The 27,897-nt window shown below is 42.9% G+C and overlaps 1 protein-coding gene across 3 annotated transcripts in view; it reads left to right on the plus strand.

Annotated features, from left to right (window-relative positions):
• The window catches only part of LOC141257809 (dihydroxyacetone phosphate acyltransferase-like), a 181,831-nt gene that overhangs the window by 66,325 nt on the left and 87,609 nt on the right, over window positions 1-27,897 (plus strand). For all 3 annotated transcript variants that reach the window (XM_073672813.1, XM_073672811.1, XM_073672812.1), the window contains 2 exons: window positions 18,149-18,278; window positions 27,385-27,512. In XM_073672813.1, coding sequence (XP_073528914.1) covers window positions 18,149-18,278; window positions 27,385-27,512 — 258 coding nt within the window. The remainder of the gene's footprint in view (window positions 1-18,148; window positions 18,279-27,384; window positions 27,513-27,897) is intronic.

Genomic DNA, 27,897 nt, shown 5'->3' on the forward strand with positions numbered 1-27,897 from the left:
AAGTATTACAAAACAAATATACTGTAATATTAGACATAAAATATTAAGAATCAAACATAACAATATTAATGAGTAACAATTTCATAAAGTTGTCAATGTCTTAAACAAAATGTCACTAATTAGAGGAAAGTTAATCCAGGGTACCCATGTCTTATAGTACTTTGCATAGTAATTGTTTGATATGGCGTGGCTTCTCTCGTAAGAATTATGAAGAGTTATTTTGTATACAATTATCTGCAATGGTGGGAATAAATGTTTTTTTTCCGATTTGCTGCTATGGCATTTTTAGCTACGAGAAAAATGTGAATTAGTATAGGTTTCAAAAATGGATTTGCCACATCCAAATCTAAAGATAGTAAAGCCATTTGGGGAAGTAAAATAATGTTCTGTCTTGTAATTTGATTAATAAATAATATTTCTTTCCAAAAAGTTAGTAGTTTGGGACATTCCCATAGAATGTGTAATAAATCTCCCTTTCAAAGACTAAAAATGTGTAATAAGCTAACCGATTACGACATTGGAATTTTCAACAGTATAAGGAAAGCAATATCTATCCTTTTAAAACAAAAAACTCTAGCAACCGAACCCATTAGCTTACTTCTTTGCAATTCAAACAATAACATGTTATGGAGGACCAAAAATATATGTGATTGCATTAATCAAGAAAACCTTTTCTCCTGAGAAATGGCAAATAAGCTTAAAATCCACTTACTCATCAAACATTTGCGCCTCCTTACAAAAGGCCTTTTACAAAACCATCTCTAGATGGCATTTTACTCCAAATAAACTAGCAAAGGCTTTCCCAAACCAATCACCTCTTTGTTGGAGGGAAGCGGTCAGGAAACGCTGCGGATGCGCTGCGTGCAAACTGCAGCGTTGTACATTACAAGCAAAGTGGATGAGATTTCAAGAAATCCCATGCCCACTATGTTTCTCAGTGCTCCTGCGGACACGGACATGCGGCACGTCTTTCCAGACTGCAGCATGTCAATTAGATCAGTGCAATGTATTGATTGCAGTGAATCTGCATGGTTCAATGAACACATGCGGATTCACCTGTGTGCAGTTCTTTGGACGCAGCATAAAGTATGCTGCTTTCAAAGCAGGGCTGTGGAGTCTGTAAGCCAAACCTCCGACTCCTCAATTTCCATGACTCCAACTCCGACTCCGACTCCCTCATACATGGCTCATGTTTAAGTGATAAATTTACTGTAGCACAGATTCATCTCAGCTGAAAGTCCTAGACCCTTAGATCAGGAATAGGACATTTATAGGACATTTCATAACTTTCCCAAATTCTTATGAAAAAAATATTATCCACAAACTGCATTGAACTACTGTACCCAATTTATTATATATTTTAGGAGTTGGAGTCGGTCCATTTTATACCGACTCCGATTCCAACTCCGGCTCCACCAAAATGGACACCGACTCCAACTCCGACTCCACAGCCCTGGTTTAAAGCGCTGACAGTACAGAGAGTGTGCACATACACTTATTGAACAAATAACTCAAAATACACCCAATAGATTCCAGAAACTTGTTAACAGGGAGTCTCATTTGATATTTAGGCTGTGTGCCCATGATGCGTTTTTTAAGCGTTTCCGCAGTGGCAGAAATGCTGCAGAAACGCTTAAAAAACGCATGGTAGAAGGCCTGCCATGTCCCCCAATGATAATCCGCATGTGCTGTGCACATGCTGCGGAAATTTCAGCTGCGGATTATCATTGCGGAAAAAAACGCAGCACTACCAATTATTTTGCAGAAGTGCTGCATTTTCGCCGCCGTTGACTTGCATTAGAACGCGCCAATTCCGCAAGACTGCATCTGTACTTGCGTAATTGGCGCGTTCTAATGTGCGGATGGTACCCGGGTGTGGAGTACAGGAGAGTCTCATCCACACCCAGGTACCATTAAAAAAGCTGTAAAAAAAAGAATAAAATAAAAACTAAATATATACTTACCTTCTGGCGGCCCGCGCTGCGCTCCTCCTTGCTTCCCGGCACTTTGCGATGGAATGAAGGACCTGCGCTGACGTCGGCAGGTCCTTCACTCTAGCCGCAGCCGGGACCGAGCGAAGCAAGACAGCGCGGGCCATCGGAGGGTAAGCATATTTTTATTTTTTTATTTTTTGACATTCTCTCAGTCACACTATATAAATCCTTGCCTTTTGCATGGATTTATATAGTGTGACCAAGTTGTCAAGCACTTTCCAAGTGATACTAAAATCGCCTGGAAAGCACTTGACAACCCGCATGCGGAAATGCAAGTGAAGAACGCTTCACTTCCGCATGTCCCTGGCAGGAAAAGGCATGTACAATCCGCATGTACAATCCGCATGTACAATCCGCATGCGTTTTTTTCTGCCAGGGAGATGCAGAAACGCTCAGGAAAAAATCCTAAGCATTTCTGCATCGTGGGCACATAGCCTTAGACTATCCACCTTTGACTCCTGAGGGTTTAAATGAATGTGTAGATAATACCTTCCAGTGAGGATTGGTTTGAATACTATTGCATTGTTACATAAAAAAGTTTTGGAAGAGGGAAAAAAAATTTTTTTTGTGTGTTTTTCAACCCCTTTACCCCCGAGGGTGGTTTGCACGTTAATGACTGGGCCAGTTTTTACAAAACTGACCACTGTCACTTTGTGAGGTAATGCCTCTGTAACGCTTCAACAGATCCCTCTGATTCTGAGATTGTTTTTTTCGTGACATATTGTATTTCATAATAGTGGTAAAATTTCTTCGATATCACTTGCGTTTATTTGTGAAAAAATCGGAAGTTTGGAGAAAATTTTTAAAATTTCGCAATTTTCAAAATTTGAATTTTTCTGCCCTTAAATCAGAGACATATGTCACATAAAAATAGTTAATTAATTACATTTCCCACATCTCTACTTTACATCAGCACAATTTTGGAACCAAAACTTTTTTTATTAGGGAGCTATAAGGGTTAAAAGTTGACCATCGATTTCTCATTTTTACAGCAAAATTTACAAAACCATTTTTTTAGGGACCACATCACATTTGAAGTGACTTTGAGGGGCCTTTATGACAGAAAATACCCAAAAATTGACACCATTCTAAAAACTGCACCCCTCAAGGTGCTCAAAACCACATTCAATAAGTTTATTAACCCTTCAGGTGCTTCACAGGAATTTTTGGAATGGGGAAGAAAAAAAATGAACATTTAACTTTTTTCACAAAAAAAACATGCAATTTTTTTTATTTTTGCAGGGGTAACAGGAAAAAATGAACACCAAAATTTGTTGTGCAATTTCCCCTGAGTACGCAGATACCCCATACATGGGGAAAAACGACTGTTTGGGCGCACGGCAGGGCTCATAAGGGAAGGAGCGCCATTTGACTTTTTGAATGTAAAATTTGCTTGAATAATTAGCGGACGCCATGTTGCATTTGGAGAGCCACTGATGTGCCTAAATAGTGGAAACCCCCCACAAATGACACCATTCTGGACACTGAACCCCTCAGGGAACTTATCTAGATGTGTGGTGAGCACATTGAAACCCCAGGTTCTTCACAGAAGTTTATAACATGGAGCCATGAAAATAAAATTTTCACATTTTTCCCACAAAAATGTTTTTCAGCCCCCAGTTTTGCATTTTCATAAGGGTAACAGGAGAAATTGCACCGTGCAACTTGATGTGCAATTTCTCCTGACTACGCCGATACCTAGGGGTGGATTAAGAGTAGCAAGGGCCCCGGGCAGTTTAGAAGGCGCGGGACCCCGCCCCACACACACACCTGATTTATCACGTGACATATCACATGATCCCCTGTGATAGATCATGTGATAGTTCACGTGAAATTAATTTGGCACAATATTAATTCTAATATTTTTTTTTAGACTGTGTGCCCACGATGCGTTTTTTAAGCATTTCCGCAGCGGAAATTCCGCTGCAGAAACGCTTAAAAAACGCTTGATAGAAGGTCTGCCATGTTCCCCAATGATAATCCGCATGTGCTGTGTACATGCTGCGGAAATTTCCGCTGCGGATTATCATTGCGCAAAAATCCGCAGCATTACCAATTATTTTGCGGAAGCGCGGCGTTTTCGCCGCCATTGACTTGCGTTAGAACGCATGGAATCCGCATCCCTGCATCTGTAGATGCGGAATCCATGCGTTTCAATGTGCGGATGGTACCCGGGTGTGGAGGACAGGAGACTCTCCTCCGGACCCGGGTACCAAAGAACCTGTAAAAAAAGAATAAAATAAAAAATAAATATTATACTTACCTTCTGATGGCCCCCGGTGTCTTTATCCGATGCGTCCTGGCTTGTCGGCAGCTCGCGATGGTCTGAAAAGGACCTGCTGTGACGTCATTTAGTCATGTGATGGGTCACGCGACCGCTGACGTCGTCAGGCCATCAGAAGGTAAGTATATATTTTTTATCATTCTTTTACGGTCACACTATATAAATCCATGCTGGTTGCATGGATTTATATAGTGTAACCAAGTTGTCAAGCACTTTCCAAGTGATGCTAAAATCGCTTGGAAAGCGCTTGTCAACCCGCATGCGGAAATGCAAGTGAAGAACGCTTCACATCCGCATGTCCCTGGCAGGAAAACGCATGTAAAATCCGCATGTACAATCCGCATGTAAAATCCGCATGCTTTTTTTCTGCCAGGGAGATGCAGAAACGCTCAAAAAAAATCCGGAACATTTCTGTATCGTGGGCACATAGCCTTACATTAATTGTATGACTCAATATTGAGCACACGTAGCCATCTATACACAGCGGGAGGCTGCACGGTGCCATCTATACACAGCGGGAGGCCGCACGTAGCCATCTATACACAGCGGGAGGCCGCACGTAGCCATCTATACACAACAGGAGGCCGCACGTAGCCATCTATACACAGCGGGAGGCCGCACGGCGCCATCTATACACAGCAGGAGGCCGCACGGCGCCCCCACCAGAGACAGCAGGAGGCCGCACGGCGCCATCTATACACAGAAGGAGGCCGCACGGCGCCATCTATACACAGCGGGAGGACGCACGGCGCCCCCCCAGAGACAGCAGGAGGCCGCACGGCGCCATCTATACCCAGCAGGAGGCCGCATGGCGCCATCTATACACAGCAGGAGGCCGCACGGCGCCATCTACACACAGCAGGAGGCCGCATGGAGCCATCTATACACAGCAGGAGGCCGTACGGCGCCATCTATACACAGCAGGAGGCCGCACGGTGCCATCTATGCACAGCAGGAGGCCGCACGGCGCCATCTATACACAGCAGAGGGCCGCACGGCGCCATCTATACACAGCAGGGGGCCGCACGGCGCCATCTATACACAGCGGGAGGCCGCACGGCGCCATCTATACATAGTGGGAGGCCGCATGGCGCCATCTATACACAGCAGAGGGCCGCACGGCGCCATCTATACACAGCAGGGGGCCGCACGGCGCCATCTATACACAGTGGGAGGCTGCACGGCGCCATCTATACATAGTGGGAGGCCGCACGGCGCCCCCCCCCAGAGACAGCAGAAGGCCGCACGGCGCCAACTATACTCAGCAGGAAGCCGCACGCAGTCACGCATGCAGTCAAGGACACACAAACATGTACAGACATATACATACACGCATAAACACATTTGAAACACAAAAATACATATAAACGGACATCACACAATGATATCTGCCTGCACACACACACACACACACACACACATACACACACACACAGACTCACCATCCCCCGGCTCCATTCCTCCTGCCTGCTCTGACTTCTCCATTGCAGCAGTGCAGGCCGGGCGCGCACTGCGTGACGTCACAGCTAGGAGACACGGCCGCGCACAGGGCCATGTCTCCTAGCAGTGACGCGGCCGGGCCAGCACAGGGAAGTTAACTGCTGCAATGCTGGCCCGGCCGAAGAAGAAGTAGCGGCGGCCGCTGCTGGGGGAGCGGTCCAGGGCCCCCCCTCCCGCCACTGCTACCGGTATGTGCCGCGGCGGCCCGCACATATAATGAGGGCAATCCGGCATTAGACACCCCACCCGGAGCTGCGGGCCTCCTGTAGGCTCGGGGCCCCGGGCGGTAGCCCGGATTGCCCTCATTATAATCCGCCTATGCCGATACCCCATATGTAGGGGAAAACCACTGCTTGGGTGCATGGCAGGGTTCGGAAGGGAAGGAGCGCCATTTGACTTTTTAAATGTAAAATTTGCTTGAATAATTAGCGGACACCATGTTGCATTTGGAGAGCCCCTGATGTGCCTAAACAGTGGAAAACCCCCACAAGTGACACCATTTCAGGGAACTTATCTAGATGTGTGGTGAGCACCTTGAACCCCCAGGTGCTTCACAGAAGTTTATAACATGGAGCCGTGAAAATAAAAAACATCAAACTTTTTCCACAAAAATGATCTTTTAGCCCTAAATTTTTTGTTGTCACAAAGGTAAGAAAAGAAAATGGAACCTAAAAACTGTTGTGCAATTTCTTCTCAGTACGCCAATATCCCACATGTGAGGAAAAAACTGTTTGGGCGCACGTCAGGGTTCAGAAGGGAAGGAGCACTGTGTGACTTTTTGAATGCAAAATTGGCTTGAATCAAGAGCGGACGCCATGTTGCATTTCGGGAGCCCCTGATGTGCCTAAATAGTGGAAACCGCCCACAATTGACTCCATTTTGGAAAGTAGACCCCTCAAGGATTTTATCAAGGGGTATAGTGTACATTTTGAACCCAAATGTATGACAGAATTTGATAACATTAAGTCATCATATTGAATAAGTTGTCATCATTAGTCTTGAGCGCTAGTGCTTGCTACTTGAGTTTGCATCGGGTACTCGGGTATCCACCATGTATCACGGGTGCTCGAGTGACATGTTCGTGTCCCCGCCACGCATGTTTCACGGTTGTTAGACACCCAAAAAAACATGTGTGGATCGCTCGTGCATGGCAGGCGATCCCAGCAAAGTTTTTTTTGGCCGCGAAGCATATGGGCCAGAGACTCGAGCATGTCACTCGAACACCCGCGATACTCAGTGCATACCCGAGCACCCGATGCAAACTCAAGTAGCGAGCACTTGCGCTCAACACTGGTCGCCATATCGTCATAATTTTTTTTCTTTACTTTTGAAAAAATCCAAACCCCAACCCTAATTCAACCCCAACCCAACCCTAACCCTAGCCTAACCCTAACCCTAGCCCAACCTGACCCGGATGTTGTCATGACGACATCGGGTCGTTGTGACAACATCCGGGAGCCGCCGCAGACATCGCTTGACACCAGAGAGGAGGTAAGTATCGGCGCTTACCTCCCCCCTTGCCCCCGCAATGCTGCGTTTGACTTCGATCGCAGCATTTTGGGGTTTAATGTGCCGGGAGTGGTGCGGGACCGCTCCTGGCACATAGCACCAGTTGTCTGCTGTAACAATCAGCTGACACCCGTCGGCGATCGCCCCGCACCGCTTTTGTGCGGGCGATCGCAGCGCACGTAATAGTATGTAGCTGGTCCATAAGTCCCAGGGCGCAGCTACATACTATTACTGACTTGGTCGGAAAGGGGTTAATTTGTACATAGAAACATTCCCTGAAAAACATTCAATTGATTCATTGTATATAGCTATACTAAAACAAGAAATTTTATGGATATATGTTTGCAGGGATTGCAAATGGCATTGGTCACTGCTATTAGATATATGTTTTTTAATACAGGTGACATAATGAATTAGCTTTGCGAAGCCAACTAATCAGTAAGATTGTGAGGTCACTAGGAGTGGTATAAATGATGGCTTGTACTATTCAGTCTGTATGAGCCTGATGAATGGGCTGGACCGGCTTTATAACGCGTAGCTCAATAAATTTTACAAATTTTTAAACATCATTTTCTCTTCCTCGCATCCTTGGCAACGCTTTTGGAAGCCCAAATTTTGTTCATTTTTTTCATAAATTCTCTATCTGGATCTCCTATGGAGATTCAGATGGGGTAGCTGCGGCCGCGGAGGATCATTTTTGCAATTACCAGAGTTGTACCTGCTGCTGCACAACCGATTCAGGTGAGTAGAAGTCACTCACCTCCCTCAGAAATATCTGCTGATCTGCTCAAGGAGCGCTTTCCATCAGTTTTTTTCATAGGCCAACTAAACAGGCAGAATGGGCCACATCCACCCATGGTGAGTTCAACCCTGGCCTGTAAAACCAAATTAAAAATATCCAAACCCATGTCAGATAAATGGATTCCATCAGTAAAATAAAGGCACTCCTTTCTCCAAATACATATGACAAAATGATAAGCCCCAAATAAGTGGCATGAACTTCAACAGCATTCTAATTACTCTAACTCGAATCTTGCCCAACCATGTGGACCTTGTGACAATTTCAGAAAAGACTATGTGAGTGTCAGTAAACAACCACCAAAGTTTGCCTCATACTAAAAAAAACGAACTCCATTGTACTTAACTTCCCTATGTCATTACACCCAGCAAATTCAGTTAGGTCCAGAAATATTTGGACAGTGACTGAATCTTCATGATTTGGGCTCCGCATGCCACTATTTTTAATTAAAATGAAAGAATTGAGATGCAATTGAAGTGTAGACTTTCAGATGTAATTAAAGGGGTTGAACACAAATATCCTTTGAAACATTTAGGAATTGCAACCATTTTTCCTACAAAGCCTCCTCATTTCAGGGTATTTGTACAAATTAACTTTACAATAAATAAAATGTTCATTTTTAATACTTTGTAGAGAATATTTTGCAGGCAATGACTGCTTGAAGTCTGGAAGCCATGGACGTCACCAAACGCTGGGTTTCCTCCTTTGTGATGCTTTGCCAGGTCTTAACCGCAGCTGACTTCAGTTGTTGCTTGTTTGTGGGTCTTTCTGCTCTGTTTTGTCTTAAGCATGTGAAATGCATGCTCGATAGGTTTGAGATATGGTGATTTCCAATCAACTTTGCTGCATTTGATTGAATCCGAGCAGAAAATATAGCCCAGTACACTTCAGAATTCATCTGGCTGCTTCTGTCTTCCATCACATCATCAATAAACACTAGTGACCCAATGCCATTGGAAGTGAAGCATGCCCATGTACAGGTTGATCTTGGTTTCATCTGTCCAAAGAATGCTTTTTCAGTGCTGGGCTGGCTTCTTTAGATGTTTTTTTCTCAAAGTTTAATCTAATTTTTAAGGCTGATTAATGGTTTGCACCTTGTGGTGAACCCTCTGTATTTGCTTTCATGATGTCTTCTCTTTATGATAGACTAAGATACTGAAACACATACTTCCTGGAGAGTGCTCTTCACTTGGGTGAATGTTGTGAAGGGGGTTTTCTTCATCATGTAAAGGGTTCGGTGACCATCCACCACTGTTGTCTTCTGTGGAATTTTTGAATTCCCAAACTTACCAGTGTGCTCATTTTTTGCAGAATGTACCAAACTGTTGATTAGGCTACTCATAACATTTCTGCTATCTCTCTGATGGATTTCTTATTTTTTCAACCTGATGATAGTCAGTTCTCTTCCTTCGAGAGCTCCTTTGACTGCATGTTGTGGGATCATAGCAGCAGCTTCCAAATGCAAATGCCACAACTGTAATAGGCTTCAGACCTTTCATCTGCTTAATTGATAATGGATTAATGAGGAAATAGCCCATGCAGCCCATTAACCCCTTAATAACATTTGACGTACTAATACGCGTCTGTGCCCTGGGACTTAAGAGCCAGACCCGTATTAGTACGTCATGGCGATCGCGCGCGCACACAGGCTGTGCGGGCGCGATCGCCGCCGGGTGTCAGCTGATTGTCACAGCTGACACCCGGTACTATGTGCAGGGAGCGGTCCTGCACCGCTCCCAGCACATTAACCCCCGCTATGCTGCGATCGAAGTCGATCGAAATCGATCGCGGCATTGCGGGGGCAAGGGGAGGTGATCGGCGATACTCACCTCCTCTTCCGGCTTCCAGCACAGACTGCAGCGGCTTCCCGGGTGTTGCCATGACAACATCCGGGTCACCAGAGAGCAGGAAGATTGCTTGGACATGCGCAGTGCATCTCCAAGCAATCTTAACACTGTGCACTTCTGACAGCCTGCATGGCATAGGGATGGTGCTCCATTACTATGCCATGCAGGCGATCAGAAAAAAAAAAGTGAAAGTCCCAGAGTGGGACAAAGTAATAAGGTGTACAAACTGTCTGAAAGTGGAAAAAAAAAAAAAAATGTGCAAAAATATTATAAAAAAATAAAAAAAATAATACACCAAAAATAAAAATATAATGTACCCATCAATAAATATTATTATAAAAAAAATAAAAAAAAAACAATAAAAGTACACATATTTGGTATCGCCGCGTCCGGAACAGTCTGACCTATAAAACTGTCCCACTAGTTAACCCCTTCAGTGAACACGGTAAAAAATATAAAAAAAAAACGCAGCAAAAAACAATGCTTTATCACCATACCGCCAAACAAAAAGTGGAATAACACGCGATCAAAAAGACGCATATAAATAAAAATGATACCGCTGAAAACGTCATCTCGTCCCACAAAAAACAAGCCGCCATACAGCTCCATCAGCCGAAAAATAAAAAAGTTTCAGCTCTCAGAATAAAGCGATGCTAAAAAATATTTTTTTCTATAAAATAGCTTTTATTGTGTATAAGCGCCAAAACATAGAAAAATTATACAAATGTGGTACCGCTGTAAACGTACTGACCCGAAGAATAAAGCTACCTCATCAATTTTACCACACGCGGAACAGAATAAAAAAAAAAAAAAAAAACAATTCCTGAATTGTTGGTTTTTGTTTATTCTGCCTCCCAAAAATCGGAATAGAAAGCGATCAAAAAATGTCACGTGCCTGAAAATGGCACCAATAACAACGTCAAGTCATCCCGCAAAAAACGAGCCGTCACATGACTGTCTGCCAAAATCTGGAAAAATTACAGCTCTCAAAATATGGCGATGCAAAAACTAGATTTTACAAAAAATGCGTCTTTTAGTGTGTGACAGCTGTCAGTCATAAAAACCCCATATGATTCTGGCATTGCTGTAATCACAACGACCCGAAGAATAAAGTCGTCTAATCACTTATACCGCACAAGGAACGGCATCAAAAATAAACTCTTGGGCTAGGGTTAGGGCTGGGTTTGGGGCTAGGGTTCTGCTGTGGCTAGGGTTGTGCTGGGGCTAGGGTTGTGCTGGGGCTAGGGTTGTGCTGGGGCTAGGGTTGTGCTAGGGCTAGGGTTGTGCTAGGGCTAGGGTTGTGCTAGGGCTAGGGCTGGGGTTGGGATTTTTTTCAAAAGTAAGAAAAAAAGATGACGATATGGTGACTAGTGTTGAGAGCAAGTGCTCGCTACTTGAGTTTGCATCGGGTGCTCTGGTATGCATTGAGTATCGTGGGTATTTGAGTGACATGCTCGAGTCTCTGCCCCATATGCTTCGCGGCCAAAAAACTTTACGGGGATTGCCTGCCATGCACGAGCGATCCCCGCATGTTTTTTTTTGGGTGCCTAATAACCGTGAAACATGCGGAGCAGGGACTCGAGCATGTCACTCAAGCACACGCTGTACATGGTGCATACCTGAGTACCCGATGCAAACTCAAGTAGCGAGCACTTGCGCTCAAGAATAATGACAACTTATTCAATATGATGACCTAATGTAAACAAATTCTGTGCCGTACCTCTGGGTTCAAAATGTTCACTATACACCTTAATAAAATCCTTGAGGGGTATAGTTTCCAAAATGGGGACACTTGTGGGGGAGCTCCACTGTTTAGGCACATCACGGGCTCTCCAAACGCGACATGGTGTCCGCTAACAAATTGAATGGAAAATCGGCTCAAATTGTTAGCGGACGCCATGTTGCGTTTGGAGAGCCCCTGTGTGCCTAAACATTGGAGCTCCTCCACAAGTGACCCCATTTTGGAAACTAGACCCCCCAAGGCACCTATTTAGATGCATAGTAAGCACTTGGAACCCCCAGGTGCTTCACAAATTGATTCGTAAAAATGAAAAAGTGAAAAAAAAAACACTTTTTCATTTTTATGAATCAATTTGTGAAGCACCTGGGGTTCCAAGTGCTCACTATGCATCTAGAAAGGTGCCTTGGGGGGTCTAGTTTCCAAAATGGGGTCACTTGTGGGGGAGCTCCAATGTTTGGGCACACAGGGACTCTCTAAATGCAACATGGTATCGCTAACAAATTGAATGGAAAATCGGCTCAAATTGTTAGCGGACACCACATTGCGTTTGGAGAGCGCCTCTGTGCCCAAACTTTGGAGCTCCCCCACAAGTGACCCCATTTTGGAAACTAGACCCCCCAAGGCACCTATCTAGATGCATAGTAAGCACTTGGAACCCCCAGGTGCTTCACAAATTGATTCGTAAAAATGAAAAAGTGAAAAAAAAAACACTTTTTCATTTTTATGAATCAATTTGTGAAGCACCTAGGGGTTCCAAGTGCTCACTATGCATCTAGAAAGGTGCCTTGGGGGGTCTAGTTTCCAAAATGGGGTCACTTGTGGGGGAGCTCCAATGTTTGGGCACACAGGGACTCTCCAAATGCAACATGATATCCGCTAACAAATTGTCGGCTCAAATTGTTAGCGGATATCATGTTGCATTTGGAGAGTCCCTGTGTGCCCAAACATTGGAGCTCCCCCACAAGTGACCCCATTTTGGAAACTAGACCCCCCAAGGCACCTATCTAGATGCATAGTGAGCACTTGGAACCCCTAGGTGCTTCACAAATTGATTCGTAAAAATGAAAAAGTGTTTTTTTTTTTCACTTTTTCATTTTTACGAATCAATTTGTGAAGCACCTGGGGGTTTCAAGTGCTCACTATGCATCTAGAAAGGTGCCTTGGGGGGTCTAGTTTCCAAAATGGGGTCACTTGTGGGGGAGCTCCAAAGTTTGGGCACAGAGGGGCTCTCCAAACGCAATGTGGTGTCCGCTAACAATTTGAGCCGATTTTCCATTCAATTTGTTAGCGGATACCATGTTGCATTTAGAGAGACCCTGTGTGCCCAAACATTGGAGCTCCCCCACAAGTGACCCCATTTTGGAAACTAGACCCCCCAAGGCACCTATCTAGATGCATAGTGAGCACTTGGAACCCCTAGGTGCTTCACAAATTGATTCGTAAAAATGAAAAAGTGTTTTTTTTTTCACTTTTTCATTTTTACGAATCAATTTGTGAAGCACCTGGGGGTTCCAAGTGCTCACTATGCATCTAGAAAGGTGCCTTGGGGGGTCTAGTTTCCAAAATGGGGTCACTTGTGGGGGAGCTCCAAAGTTTGGGCACAGAGGGGCTCTCCAAACGCAATGTGGTGTCCGCTAACAATTTGAGCCGATTTTCCATTCAATTTCTTAGCGGATACCATGTTGCATTTAGAGAGTCCCTGTGTGCCCAAACATTGGAGCTCCCGCACAAGTGACACCATTTTGGAAACTAGACCCCCCAAGGCACCTATCTAGATGCATAGTGAGCACTTGGAACCCCTAGGTGCTTCACAAATTGATTCGTAAAAATGAAAAAGTGTTTTTTTTTTCACTTTTTCATTTTTACGAATCAATTTGTGAAGCACCTGGGGGTTCCAAGTGCTCACTATGCATCTAGAAAGGTGCCTTGGGGGGTCTAGTTTCCAAAATGGGGTCACTTGTGGGGGAGCTCCAAAGTTTGGGCACACAGGGGCTCTCCAAACAGAACATGGTGTCCGCTAATTATTCAAGCAAATTTTACAATCAAAAAGTCAAATGGCGCTCCTTCCCTTCCGAGCCCTGCCGTGCGCCCAAACAGTGTTTCTTCCCCAAATATTGGGTATCTGCGTGCCCAGGGGAAATTGCACAACAAATTTTGGGGTCCATTTTTCCTTGTTACCCCTGTGAAAATAAAAAAAATTGGGTCTAAAGTAACATTTTTGTGAAAAAAAGTTAAATGTTCATTTTTTTCTTCCACATTCAAAAAATTCCTGTGAAGCACCTGAAGGGTTAATAAAGTTCTTGAATGTGGTTTTGAGCACCTTGAGGGGTGCAGTTTTTAGAATGGTGTCACTTTTGGGTATTTTCTGTCATAAAGACCTCTCAAAGTGACTTCAAATGTGATGTGGTCCCTAAAAAAATGGTTTTATAAATTTTGTTGGAAAAATGAGAAATCGCTGGTCAACTTTTAACCCTTATAGCTCCCTAACAAAAAAAAATTTTGGTTCCAAAATTGTGCTGATGTAAAGTAGACATGTGGGAAATGTTATTTATTAACTCTTTTGTGTGACATATCGCTCTGATTTCAGGGCTTAAAAATTCAAATTTTGAAAATCGTAAAATTTTCAAAATTTTCGCCAAATTTCTGTTTTTTTCACAAATAAACGCAAGTGATATCGAAGAAATTTTTCCACAATCATGAAGTACAATATGTCACGAAAAAACAAACTCAGAATCAGGTGGATCCGTTGAAGCGTTCCAGAGTAATTACCTCATAAAGTGACAGTGGTCAGAATTGTAAAAATTGGCCCGGTCATTAACGTGCAAACCACCCGCGGGGCTTAAGGGGTTAAAGAGCATTTGAGATGATTGTCCAATTTTGGTTCCTTTAAAAAGAGGCCTCTACATATTAAAGAGCTGTAATTCTTAAACTTTAGGTTGTGAATACCCTCAAATTAAAGCTGAGAGTCTGCACTTTAAGCCCATATTGATTGTATAACTGTATCTTGAATATCTTTTGGTAAACAGGTAAAATGTGCAAACTTGTGTCACTGTCCAAATATTTTTGGACCTAACTGTATAATAATTACATCAGGATAAAATAGGGACTTTTCAAGAATAGCATCCATTAAACCTTCCGTGCGCAAACCCCACTCAGTTGTCTAGAAAATTCTAACTACATCTGTAGACCAAGATAAGTTGTCACGGTACGACTTTTTGGATGCTCTTTTCTGTGACCAGTACAGAAAGGAGTAGCCGATGATCCATACGATGACACCAGTGATAACTAAAAGAATAAAACACAGGATTAGCAAACATGCAAATTAGGTCTGATGTACCTCTAATAACAACTTGACGATCACCTACCCAAACTTTTCACCATGGATGAACCTAACCTCACATTAGCTGTGAAGAGAGGAAAAATGAAAGCCATCTAAACACAAATTTGATAAACATTTAGCTAAAAAAAATAGATTTGTCATTGTGTCAATGCTGATATTCTATATTCAGGCATTCTTACATTCTGCCCAGAAATAACTCACATATGCTTTACATAAATATTTACTACACCTAGCACATGTAATATTTGTTGTATCACACGAAGATGGACAATTGCTGCATCATTTCCTTTAGTCTTTTTCCAGGGCTGGAGGAGGCCGTGGCTTTGCTTTGTTGGGCTGCTGGATATAGTTTACTATGGCTGCAGCTCTTTCACTTCAGGGTTTTACTTTTCTTCCTAAGATAGATGGCATAACAAGTGACTTTCCTAATTCTTTCAGAAAGAGTCTTAATTTATGCAGTTTATTGGCTTTAAATCTGGGTTTATTTCACGGTATAAAACAAAAGCATTGTAGGCAGGTACATCAACAGTGTTATAAACTAAAACCATTGGCCACCGATTGGTTTTGCATTTGCTTGTGTACGTAGCTATTAGTTTATCTCGTGAATCAACTGCCCCTTTGGTGGAATTATAATCTCTGGCTTTTTGTCATCTCGACTTCTTACTGGATTGTCATGGTGCATCGTGCTCATTAAACTTACCTGTTTGTTTTTTTGGGAATGTAAGAAACCACTGACATATCTCCAGTAAAGTAAAACATTGAACTATGAACCTCTTTTACCAAGGATACTTTGCGTCAGTTCAGGCTTGCTTTTACTTACAGCGCCCAGCATTGTAAATTTTGGTTTTAGCAACAGCTGCCCCCGCTGGTGCAATGTAAAAAAGTTGGAACATGTCACATTTTATCCTCTTAGTCCATACGTCAAATCTGAAACGACTTGCCGTCCCTGATTTTATTCAGGTTTTTCTCCCGGCTTTTTTCCTGAGCGTTTAGAGCGTATGAACTGCTGCTGTCACAAAGTGTCCATTTCTTAATGCCGTACTTTGCTGGCTTACTCAGTATATATTATTTGAACGAGCACCTACTTTGGAATGCCACAAGTTGTTCGTCCACAGTGACATACATATTCACCAGTATTGTATAATTTTAAAAGAATCTCTATGCATTTATCCCAAACTTCTCTAATAGCAGCTAGTTATTAGAGAATTATGTGATGTTTGCAGAGGACAATTTTCCTGCCTGGGCAGAAGGCTGCAAGTTCCAAATTACATTTTTTTTTAGACTGAATTTCTTGCATCGGACTAATTGTCAATTATCATATTCAACTTCAGAATCAGAATTCTCATAATCACTTTCCCCGCTACTTATGTGGTCCTCATCTTCGGACACTTTCTCCAGTTGGATATCTTCTTCAGAATCGGAGGCGTTGGCAAGCATTTCCAATTCAGCTTCACTCAATGGACGTCTTCGCCACATTTTTATCCAACTTTCCAAATAATGGACACCAACGACATTCACGGGGTAAAATCAGCATTATGGAATAAAATAGCACTATGAGAAAAAACAACAATAATTATAAAATTGCAGCAAACACTAACCAGCTTAGCAACAATAAAGAGCTTAGATACTACAGCGAAACAGACCTGCACAGACCTGTACTCAGAGCCCATCCATCTGCAGTAACTTGCAAATGTATTGAGCGCACGGACCGGCAGGAACTGGAGAAATCAATAAACAATAGTAGATGCAATAAATAATCCACAATGATACTATAAATGATGTATGTGACTGAAGATATGCCAGAAGATCTGTATAAAACTCTATCGGGTCATATTGACCCGAACAGTACATATGTAACAATCATTATTTCATACAGAAAGAGTTAAAAAAAACACAACAACACTCATAATAACAACAACTATCCATAAACAAACTTGCCTAACCACGATTTGCAGTTCCTCATAATAAATAATTTGCAGCTTCACAAACTTTATTTTGGGTCAAATAGACCCAAATAGTACAGCAGGGTTAATAATGACATAAACAGAAAACAAAATCGGTGGGGTATGTCGGCATCTAAAAGACACCGTATGCACATACACTGAGGATATCTGCATAATGAGTTTTTAGAGGAATTTTTGGAGCAGAAACTGGGTGGAAATTGTAAATCCTTCTCGAAACTTCATATAAATTATGTTTCTGCTCCAAAATATGCAATGTGTTTTCATGATAAATAAAAGCTTCTTTCTAACGACGTTCTGGTGCTGTTTCTGCCTGTGAGCGGCGCTATCGTTGGCCGCTCACAGGCATCAAGTGACCCCCGGCTGCAGCCGGCTCTGACATCCGCTGCCGTCACGATAAGTCCAGGCTGCAGCCGAGGGTCCCTCTTCCGCGTTCCACCGGTGGCTGCTGGGTTGTGGGCAGGGTTACCCCGCGCATCACACCCAGCATCCACTGCGCGCTATCCCTGTCCCCATTCATTGGGAAAGCGCACGGTGACGTGACGCCAGTGGGGGGTCACGTGCAGCGGGGGGTCACGTGCAGCGGGGGGTCACGTGCTGCCTGTGAGCGCCGCTCACAGGCAGAAACAGCACCAGGAAGCCATTAGAAAGAAGCTTGTATTTATCATTAAAACACATTGGCATATTTTTAAAAGTACTGAACAACCCTTTTAAATGAAATAAGGAAAATCTACAGTTAAAAACACATATTCATTTTTAGTGTATTTACGATGCAGAAACTCACTAAAAACCCATGTAATCTGCATATGACTTTGTTAATAAAAGTTTCATCAAAGTAACAAAAAGTATCCAAAACAAAGCAGCTTTATTTAAAATATGATATATCAAAAGGAGAGAAAAACTGCAGCAGAAAAAACACGATAAACACATGCATGTAAGTAACATATGTAAAAAATGCGCACTTAAAACTGCAAAGAAAACATGCAAGTAATCTAATTAGTAATCTAATTTATCTAATAGTTGCAGAAATGAAGGAGAAAATCAGCAACATTGAAAACTCACCAAATACTCATCATGGGACTTTAGTATTAGGGTGCTCTGTCATTCCTTGTTGGGTGTAATCTACTCACAAATTTTGTGTTTTATTTTTGTGTTATATTTTGTGTTTTGCAGTTGGCAAAAGCTATTCAAGAGCAGCCGGTTGTGCTGCTGCCGAGTCATCGGAGCTATATTGACTTCTTGTTAATATCATACATCATGTTCACTTATGACTTGCCCATTCCAGTCATTGCTGCAGGCGAAGGTAACGTCAGCTGTATATGTTGTCATGTTTCATCAGCAGGTCTAGGTACACTTGTGTCTCTTTTTTGTCACTTATGTTTGCAAACCACTGCTTGTAAATGAACATTAAGAACCTGATTCATCATTGCACTTCTGGCAGTTCTGACAGCGTGAATACCTCGGTTAGTGACTTTTTGATTTGCTATAAATTCATCAAACGATTTTCACCTTTTTTTAAAGCTGTCTTTTGCTGTTTAGTTAGTTATATCAATGTGACTTTTCCAGATGTTTCCGAGTCATTCATCAAATGCGACTTTTTTTTTTTTAAAAAAAATCCAGTTTTATCCTGGAGTGATCTTATCTACAATAGTTATTTTGGTTTAATTCGTGTACAGTTTTGCAAACCGTGCTATTGTTTTTTTACAATGAAAAGTCACAAAACGGATCAAAGACAAAAAGAGGCATTTTTGATTTTATGCAAAATTCATGTGCCATTTTGAAGAATTTGTTGTTTAAAATGGCAATGAATAGCACAAGACAAAAAAGAAAAAATTCACTATCAAAAAACCTTCAAATGATTATTCAGGGCCTGAATGTTTTAGAGTCTATCAACTCTTCTAAAGCTGAAAACCATTGACATATAGGGCTAATAAATATAACAACATGTTAGATATAACATAATATTGGAACATATAGATATTTTCATATTGCAAAATTCGGTTCCCGCGCATCACACCCAGCATCCACCGCGCGCTCTCCCTCTCCCCATTCATTGGGAAAGCGCACGGTGGATGCTGGACGTGACGCGCGGGGCACAGGAAGCTGGACGATCCTGCTGGGGATCTCACTGGGGAGAAGTCTCAGTGGGAGTGCTAGGCCTTCCTCACAGGCCAGAAGTCTGTTGGTCTCTAGTGTGCCAGACTCTGCTGAACATAAAGTTTGTGTGGGATTTAACCCATCACACCCTGATTCTCAGAGTCAACTGCCACACAGATTGAAAAAAATCCTCCTCCAAAGCTATATAGAATGGGGCTCCCAAGAATCTATATTCCCTGATGTTGTAGCTGATTTTGTTCTGACCCAAAGTCCGATATGCTGGATCACCAGTGAGCCTGGATTATGAGATTAGGCCCTCAAATGTCAAGTGCTCAGAAAAAGGACTGCACACTTGTGAGCAAATCAATTTCTGTTTATTCACACAAAGAATACTATCTCTTATACCATTTACAAGCAGTGCAACTCAATGTAGCCCGTGTAGTTCCCCCTGCTACCAAGGTCATGATGACTTTATTCACCCTATCCCCATAACACATTTTTGCATAAATCAACAGAATATTGCGTATGAGATAATAAGCATAAAATCCGTAGTGGCTATCCGTGGTCTATGATACACTATGGAGGGTCCAGCATTAGATTTCTTAAAACATACATTATTCAATAGCTTGGGAAATATATATACCGTATATACTTGAGTATAAGCCGACTTTTAGCACATTTTTTATGCTGAAAAAGCCCCCCTCAGCTTATGCTCGAGTATATACTTATATTATAGCAAATTTCGGCTGTGGAAGGTGGTGGTGGTGGGCTGTGGTGGCGGAGGGGTGGGACACAGGCAGTGGCCGGCTGCTGCAGCTACCATGTGTGCCCGCTGCTAAAGAAAATGAATATCCACGCCTATGGGAGAATGTACCATTCTGTAAGTGTCAGGGGAGCCTTTAGGTCCTTTTTTCTTAATGGAATACAAGGGGGTGTTACAAGGGGGTGTTTCCAATGCCCCTGCCTGAACATATTCTTTTATATCCCTGGTCAGGGCCATTGATTTGGCTAGGCTTAAGGGATATTGTTTTAAACAAGGAGGAGTGGTTCTCTCTTATAATTTAATCATGACCCGAGGGATGGAGAGCCGACCCACATCAGTTTTTCCCTTTGCCCATACGGTGTCTGGCACCTGACTCATTTCCCTGTCTTCAGATATTCTGGTATCGGGTGCTACTTTCACTGTTCTTGTCATATACACCCAGGGCCCAGATTTTTGTGGGCCCCGGGCGAAAGAGTATGAGTGGGCCCCTTTAACACATACCATGATTCAAGATGCACCCCTTCACTGTCTAAACTCCCCAACATGCAGCCCTGTGCATGCAGCATCAGTCAAATTCCATGTGCAAGAGGAATGAAATGCAACATCACCCCCTTACATATGCAAGGCCCCAACATGCAACATTAACTCATTCCATGTGCAAGCCTCCACAACATGCAGCACATGCATGCATCACCCCCTTACATGTGCTAAACCCTCAACATCACCCACTTACATGTGCAAGTCCCCAACATGCAACATCACTCCCCTATGCAATCCCCCACAAGATGCAGTGCCATGCATGCATCACCCCCTTCACTGTGCAAGCCCCCCAAAATGCAGCCCTGTGCATGAAACATCAGTACATTCCATGTGCAAGATCAATGACACACAACATCACCCCCCTTCCCTGTGCAAGACCCACAACATGCTACATTAAAGTGGTTGTCCACTACTACGACAACCCCTTCTCATATCCCACGCTTGACCCCAATAAAATAATAAAGCTTATACTCTCTTCTCATACCGCTTCTGTTCCCGCAGTGTTGGCACTCGCGGTCCCGGGGTTCTTGTGCGGTTGATGTGACACGTGAGCCAGGCGCCCAATCAGCTCTGGTGTCACTGTCTTCGCCTTCAGACAAATTAAACATGGAGAGGAAGTTCGGGCTGTGGCTGATCTCTGATTTCCTCTTCATGTTCACTTTGTACTCAGGCGGGAACAGCGACACCAGTGCTGATTGTGCAACGTGGTCACTTGTCACAACAGCTGCAAGGGACCGCGAGGGCCGACATCGCCAGCGTGGGAGGTGAGAATAAGCTTTATTATTTTATCGGGGCCAAATGTGGAGGATGAGAAGGGGTTGTCCTAGTAGTGGACAACCCCTTTATCCCCTTCCCTGTGAAAGGCCCCAGAACATGCAGCACCATGCATGCATCACTACCTCTCCTGTGCTAGACCCTCAACATCACCCCCTAACTTATGCAAGCCCCCACAACCTGCAGTACTGTGCACATAGCTTCTGCACATTCCCTGTGCAAGACAAACTACATGCAACCCCACATGTAGTAACCTGATCCACTTTTTTATGCCCCCAAAACACAGTATCAGACCAGTTACTCATAGTCCTTTATATAAAAAACTAAAATACATTATTCTCATCTCCACACAGACCCATTATGCAGGTCCTCAGTCCTCCATGATCTTGTGTAGTGAAGTATCACCTCATCTCCAGCAGCCCCACTCTGCTTTCTGGTAATGGGTCCACACTTAACTGGAGGAGGCCCTGCCCCTTCCAATCATATCAGCAACTCCATTATAGATGCTACCGAGAGCTGATACCAGGAATCAGCTTTGTCCCAGACGGCGAGTGGGCCCCTTGTTTGTCCAGGGCCCCGTCACTTGCCCCGGTGTGCCGGGTGGGGACGCCGGCCCTGTATACACCATTGCTGCACTTTTACACAAGTGCTCTTCTGAAAGGGGTCTTGTGACTGCAATATCCTCAGGAAATTATTGTATGGTAGCCTGGATAGCACTCAGCACATCTGCTCCTAGCAAATTCATTGGAGTATTTTCACTAACAATGAGCCTTGCAAGGACATCTTGGCTATCTAGTAATTTTAATTTCATCCATTTAGTCAGATTAGCTTCAGTCACCAGTCCTTCTACACCGACACATTCCACGGTCTCCTTAGTTATCATGTCTGCCGTTATCAAGTCCTTGAGCACCACAGTCTTGGCTGCCCCAGTGTCAATCAAAAATTCTGCCTCTTCTTCCCCTATTAATGTTATGGTCGTCATCAAGGTAGGACCGGGTCCTGAGGGGACAAGAACAGGGTATGCATTTGTCACTGGGTTGCCAATTTCCTAGGCCAAAGACAAAGTACGTGGAAAGTCAGTCTGTTCCGTCTCCTTAGAGTTTTTGCAGTGTTTGGCATAATGTCCATCTTCCCCACAATTTCAGCACTGCACTCTTGCTAGGTCATTAGGTCCCCTACTGTGTCTCCACTGTTTTCCTTGTGCTCTAGCATACATGACTGGTCGCTTGGTCATTGTCTGTTCAACTCTGTTAGCAACTTGTAAGAGATCTTTTGAGTCCATATTTCTCCATGCAGGTCTGGCTGTCTTTACCTCCTGCCGTAAGCCTTTGTTCATATCACCAATGACTGCATTTATCAGTATTTTAACATCAATAGGGTTCCTGGCATTGTACCCCATGTCTGCCCACTTCAGCTCTAACCGTCCAAAGTATGTCTCTATACTCTCGCCTTTTTGCTGTGTCACGTCAGTCAGGAGTACAGACTGCTCTGATTGTTTCAGTGTAGCAATGGGAAAAAAAATGGGAAAAGTTGGTTCTCAGGGTCAGGCAACTGTTTCAGCATAGCTAGCTGGTCAGAGGGTCTCCAGGGATAATACTCCTGTGTCTGTCTTACTCTAGTCACCCTCCTTGGTCCTGATGTGGATTGTTGTCTGGTGGTGGAGGTGAGAGGATGTTCAGTGGGGGTGACATGATGTTCCACACCTTTCTCCCTTTTAGGGACCTGGTCTGGTAGGTGAGAGACCTATCACATCTGGGCCTTCCTATTACAGTCAGCTGGGATAACGGGTGAGAGATCTACCAGAGCCTTCCCATTACACTCTCTAGGTCTACCGGGTGACAGGTCCATGGACAATAACGGGAACAACATTAATCCCTTCTATATCACTCACATGGAAGAAAATTTCCTGAATATTGGTCAGACAGAGAATGTAAATGGCTGGGTCTCATCCCCTTCTCATTGAGATGATAACTGGATTGAATAAGAGACTCCCTCCTCACCCACTTAGTGGAAGAAATATCTAAGCCACCTACACTCTAAAGAGAACTTTAGGGCCTTAACTAAAGAGGTGAAGGAGACTTGCAGAAGTGAGATTGCATGCGTGAGACTGGATTTGCATCACGGTGCAGGCCACATGGACACATTTGAATGGGACAATAATATTACCAGATCTCAGATGCCCAAACTTCAACATATGGTTTCATTCCATAAGGGGGCAGTACGGGACTTGCATAGTCATAAAGGATCTGGATAACAGGTAGGAGATTAACGTACGATGAGAACCTGAATCAATGGATCAGGAGGACCCAGAAACAACTCTCCAGACTGTCTTTAATTCTATACTTGGTGAAATTTAGGAAGTTAATTAGATCCAACACCCTTTTTGGTCACTGGAGAATAGACCACCCTAGGGAAAAAACATACCTTTTTTTCTCCATCAACATAGTACACATACAAGAGTTGAATTTTTCTTTGCTAATATTGTAATTCTTAGAATGCTAAAAAGAGTTGAGTAGGGGTCCATCACTTGGACAGATCACGCCCCGGTGTTACTGGACTTAAGATCATAACATCTCTCAACTCGGGCTTGCCATTGGCACTTAAATGAATTTTTGATCAAGGACCCGACCACTAGGAGCACCTTAACCAATCACTTAAATTAGTTTTTTTCACCTAAATAACAGCTCAGTATCTTCCCCAACAATATTATGGGAAGCGCATAAGGCTGTGATGAAGGAGTTACTGTATTGAGGAGTTGTTCAGATTGTTAAAAAATGATAATCAACTCCATTTCACCATTACATCTCAGCTTAAATATCTGGAAAACTAACTGGCCTCATCTCCAAGAACTGGGGTTCTAAAAACACTGATTACTATTACAGATAAATTAAAAGATCTGTCTATGCCTAAAATGAAGAACTATACAGTACACAAAACAGAAATTTTATGAAAAAGGTAATTATGCTCACACACTGCGAGCTCACCAACTTCAAGAACGATCTGTGGCTTCTGCTCCCCAAGCTCTAAGGGATAAAAAGGGATCAGTTCACTATGATCCAGCAGCCATCTCAAATATCTTTTATAATTTCTATACTAATTGTTACGATATTCAAGACTCCCTCCTGATGGACTCGGTATGCCAGTCTTCTCTACTTAGCAATTACCTGTCGAACCTTAAACAACCAACACTTTCTCCTGAGGCTGTTGAATCCCTTTACAAACAGATAACTAATGAGGAGAAATTCTAAAGGATCTCTCTTTGTGTAAATCTCCAAGACCAAATGAAGTGCCATATTTTAAATCTTTTTCTGGAGAGCAACTACCTCACACGAACACCATATTTAATTCCTTTTTAACAGGGACCACTATCCCAGAAACTTTGTCACATTCCTATTTAATTTTAATTACTAAACTCAATATGGATCCCCTTGACTGTTTCAATTAAAGACCCTTTGCTCTCCTCAACTCATATCTAAAGATCTTCACATGCCTGTTCTGTAGACTTAAAGAGGTTGCCCACTACTTTTACACTGATGACCTGTCCTCAGTATAGGTCATCAATGTCGGGTCGGCCAGGGTCCAACACCCGGCACCCCCGCCGATAAGCCGTTATTGGTGTCGGCAGCCACAGGAAGTACTTACTTGCCAAACTGCTCTGTTTACTTGTAGTGGATGCCACAGAGTGCTACACATCTGCCTCTTATTGATTTGAATAGGAGCAGCTCGGCAAGTGAGCACTTCCGGCCAGCCGCCACTAATAACAGTTAATCAGCAGGGGTGTTGGGTGTCGGACCCCAGCCAATCAGACATTGATGACATATCCTTTGTATGTTCTTCCCGCGTTTCCTCCCACGCTCCAAAGACATACTGATAGGGAACTTAGATTGTGAGCCCTAATGGGGACAGTAATGATAATGTGAGTAAAGCACTGCATAGTATGATGGTGATATATAAGCAAATGCACAATAAATAACCCATGATATGAACTGTTGCATTATAAAGATGCAAATAATTAGCAAAAGACCTTTTTAACTTTAGTGTCACACAAAACACAAAAGATGCACATTAGAAATGGAATAACTATTGCAGTATACTCTGTACTCATTCTTGATTTATGTTAACAACACTATTTCGACAAAATTATTGGGACACTTACATATTAAACCTATAAGAGCATTTAACATATATTGAATCCATAGATTTACGATGGGATGCTGCAAAAACAGCTTCCACTCTTCTGGGAAGGCTTTCTATGTAACATTTTGGATTGTGTCTGTGGGAATTTTTTGCCCATTTTCCCAAAAAAACATTTGAGAGGACAGACAGTGCTGTTGGCTCGCAATCTTTGTTCTGTGACCCAGAACAAAGATTGCCAACATGTTTGATGGTGTTGAGATCAGTCATGTTCTTCCACACTAAACTCAACCAACCATGCTCTTGTGAATTTTGCTTTGTGCACTGGAGGACTGTCATGAAGCAACAGAGCAGGGTCTTACAAAAACTGTTCCCACAAAGTTGCCAGCATTCAATTGTCCAAAATGTCTTGGAATCCTGAAGCTTTAAAGGGTTAATTCCAAAATCACCCAATATGGCCTTATTATAATGTACATACAGATTTATATATTTATGCCAATAAAGCTAATTCTTAAATCTGTCCAGTGCACGTAACAATCCGCCAAGGATGCCTCTCAAGGCTCTATTTATCCACTAGTTGCCATTGGCTCTGTCCTGCTGTAGTTCCACTGCTCCTGGACAAGCATATGCAGTGAGTACAGTTGCTACCAACTGATTGCCTGCCAGCATACTGATTGGTCGTGTTCACTAGTGTGTGATTAGTCTGGCAGACTAGTGAACAGTACCATACAGTGTATAGGCACATAAATTGTATCCTAAACATAGATAAGTTTGGTGATGCGCTATATATCTGTGTTGAACACAGCATAGCAGAACTGTACTGGAAGCCAGCCAGTGCTCTTTTACATATTCATTAGTCAGCCTGCTTTTAGCACAGCTCTGAGTCGTCATCTCAGAGAGGTGGGGCTGGTGAGGAACACGCAGTAGAGAAGAGAGGAACCTGCAGCGCTGACTAGAAGCATCGTGCTACTTGGGAATGTAGTTATAGCCGTATAAGAATAGGAACTCCCATTCAGCTATGCAAACCTGGATGCACAGTGAGGCAGATGAATGTTAAAAGATACTCGAAAGTTTTTTTATGTTAGGCTTGGTCTGTATATTAACAACAGGTTTGCAGTTACTGTGCTTTGTGAAATATAATTTGATTGTGGGAGTTACCCTTGAACACTTCCCTTCAATGGAAAAAGGGGTCTTAAACCAACCCCTGTAAAACAGCCCCATAGCAGAACCCCTCCTCTGCCAAAATTACAATTGGCACAGTAGAGTCAAGAAAACAATGTTCTCCTGGCTTTCACCAAATCCAGATTCTTCCATCAGAGTGCTAGTGGGAAAGCGTGATTCCTCACTTCACAGAACATGTTTCCATTGTTCCAGAGTCCAATAGTGGCCTACTTTACATCACTCCATGCAATGCTTTGCATTGTGCTTGGGGATGTAAGACTTGCCATAGAATCCCATGCCACGAATGTCCTGACTCATAGTTCTTGTGCTGATGTTGATGCCAGAACTTTTATGACCGCTGTTCCTCAGCACTTGGTGACCTCGCTCTGTGCCTTCATGTACTCTGCCACTGCAAAGCTAAGTTGTTCCCAAATGCTTCCACTTTTCAATAATTATTATTATTTATTATTATAGCGCCATTTATTCCATGGCGGTTTACATGTGAAAAAGGGGTATAATACAAGAACAATTACAATAATCTTGAACACAATGTGACAGCGACTGGTACAGGAGGAGCGAGCACCCTGCCCACGAGGGCTCACAATCTACAATAATTAAATGATCATAGAATATTTGGAGAGAAGAAATGTCACAAACTGACTTGTTAAAATGGTGCCATCCTATTACAGTACCACACTGGTATTAGAGAGTTCTTTAGAACGACCAGTTCTTTCACAAATAATTCTGAATGCAGACTGCATGACTAAGTGCTGGATTTTTTTTACACCTATGGCCATGGGCCTGAATGAAAAACTAGACTCAAGTATTAAGAAGTGTGTCCCAATACTCTTGTCCATATAGTGCATATTTGAATGTTCCTCTGCCTAAAGTTTATGTTTTAACAGATATTTTATTTACTTTTTGTTGTATCATGTTGTAGACCTAAGTCATATGAAATTTGTTGGACCATTTCTCCGCTTGTCTGGAGCCTTCTTCATAAGACGCTCATTCCATGGGGAGAAGCTTTATTGGGCCGTGTTTTCAGAGTATGTGAAGACAATGCTTCGGGTTAGTTTTGTTTCCAATTACACTGCTATCTGTTCAATACTTGCTCATTAGCCTTATGTCCAGTTATACTATGAAATCAAACAGAGCTAAAGTAAGTATATTATGTAGTTAGGCATTTCCAACTTTAAATTGTATTATAATAAATAATATTAGCTAAAACAGAAAACTATGATTTCAGGCCATACAATATTTTATAGAAACCTGTAATACAACCCTTTGTAGTGCATGAGGTGTGTATTATACTTTTTATGTCTCAGTTTTAAATGCTAAAACATATTGAGGTTGATTTATCAAGACTGGAGTAGGGCACAATTGTGCTACTGCAGTCTTGTTGAAATAAAATGGTCCAATCCCTTAACAGGCGCACACCACTTAATGAATTCAG

The sequence above is a fragment of the Phyllobates terribilis genome, unplaced genomic scaffold (assembly GCF_046119375.1).
Source record: "Phyllobates terribilis strain yellow unplaced genomic scaffold, ASM4611937v1 Scaffold_3__8_contigs__length_932513732, whole genome shotgun sequence".
In the NCBI taxonomy this organism is placed as follows: Eukaryota; Metazoa; Chordata; class Amphibia; order Anura; family Dendrobatidae; genus Phyllobates; species Phyllobates terribilis.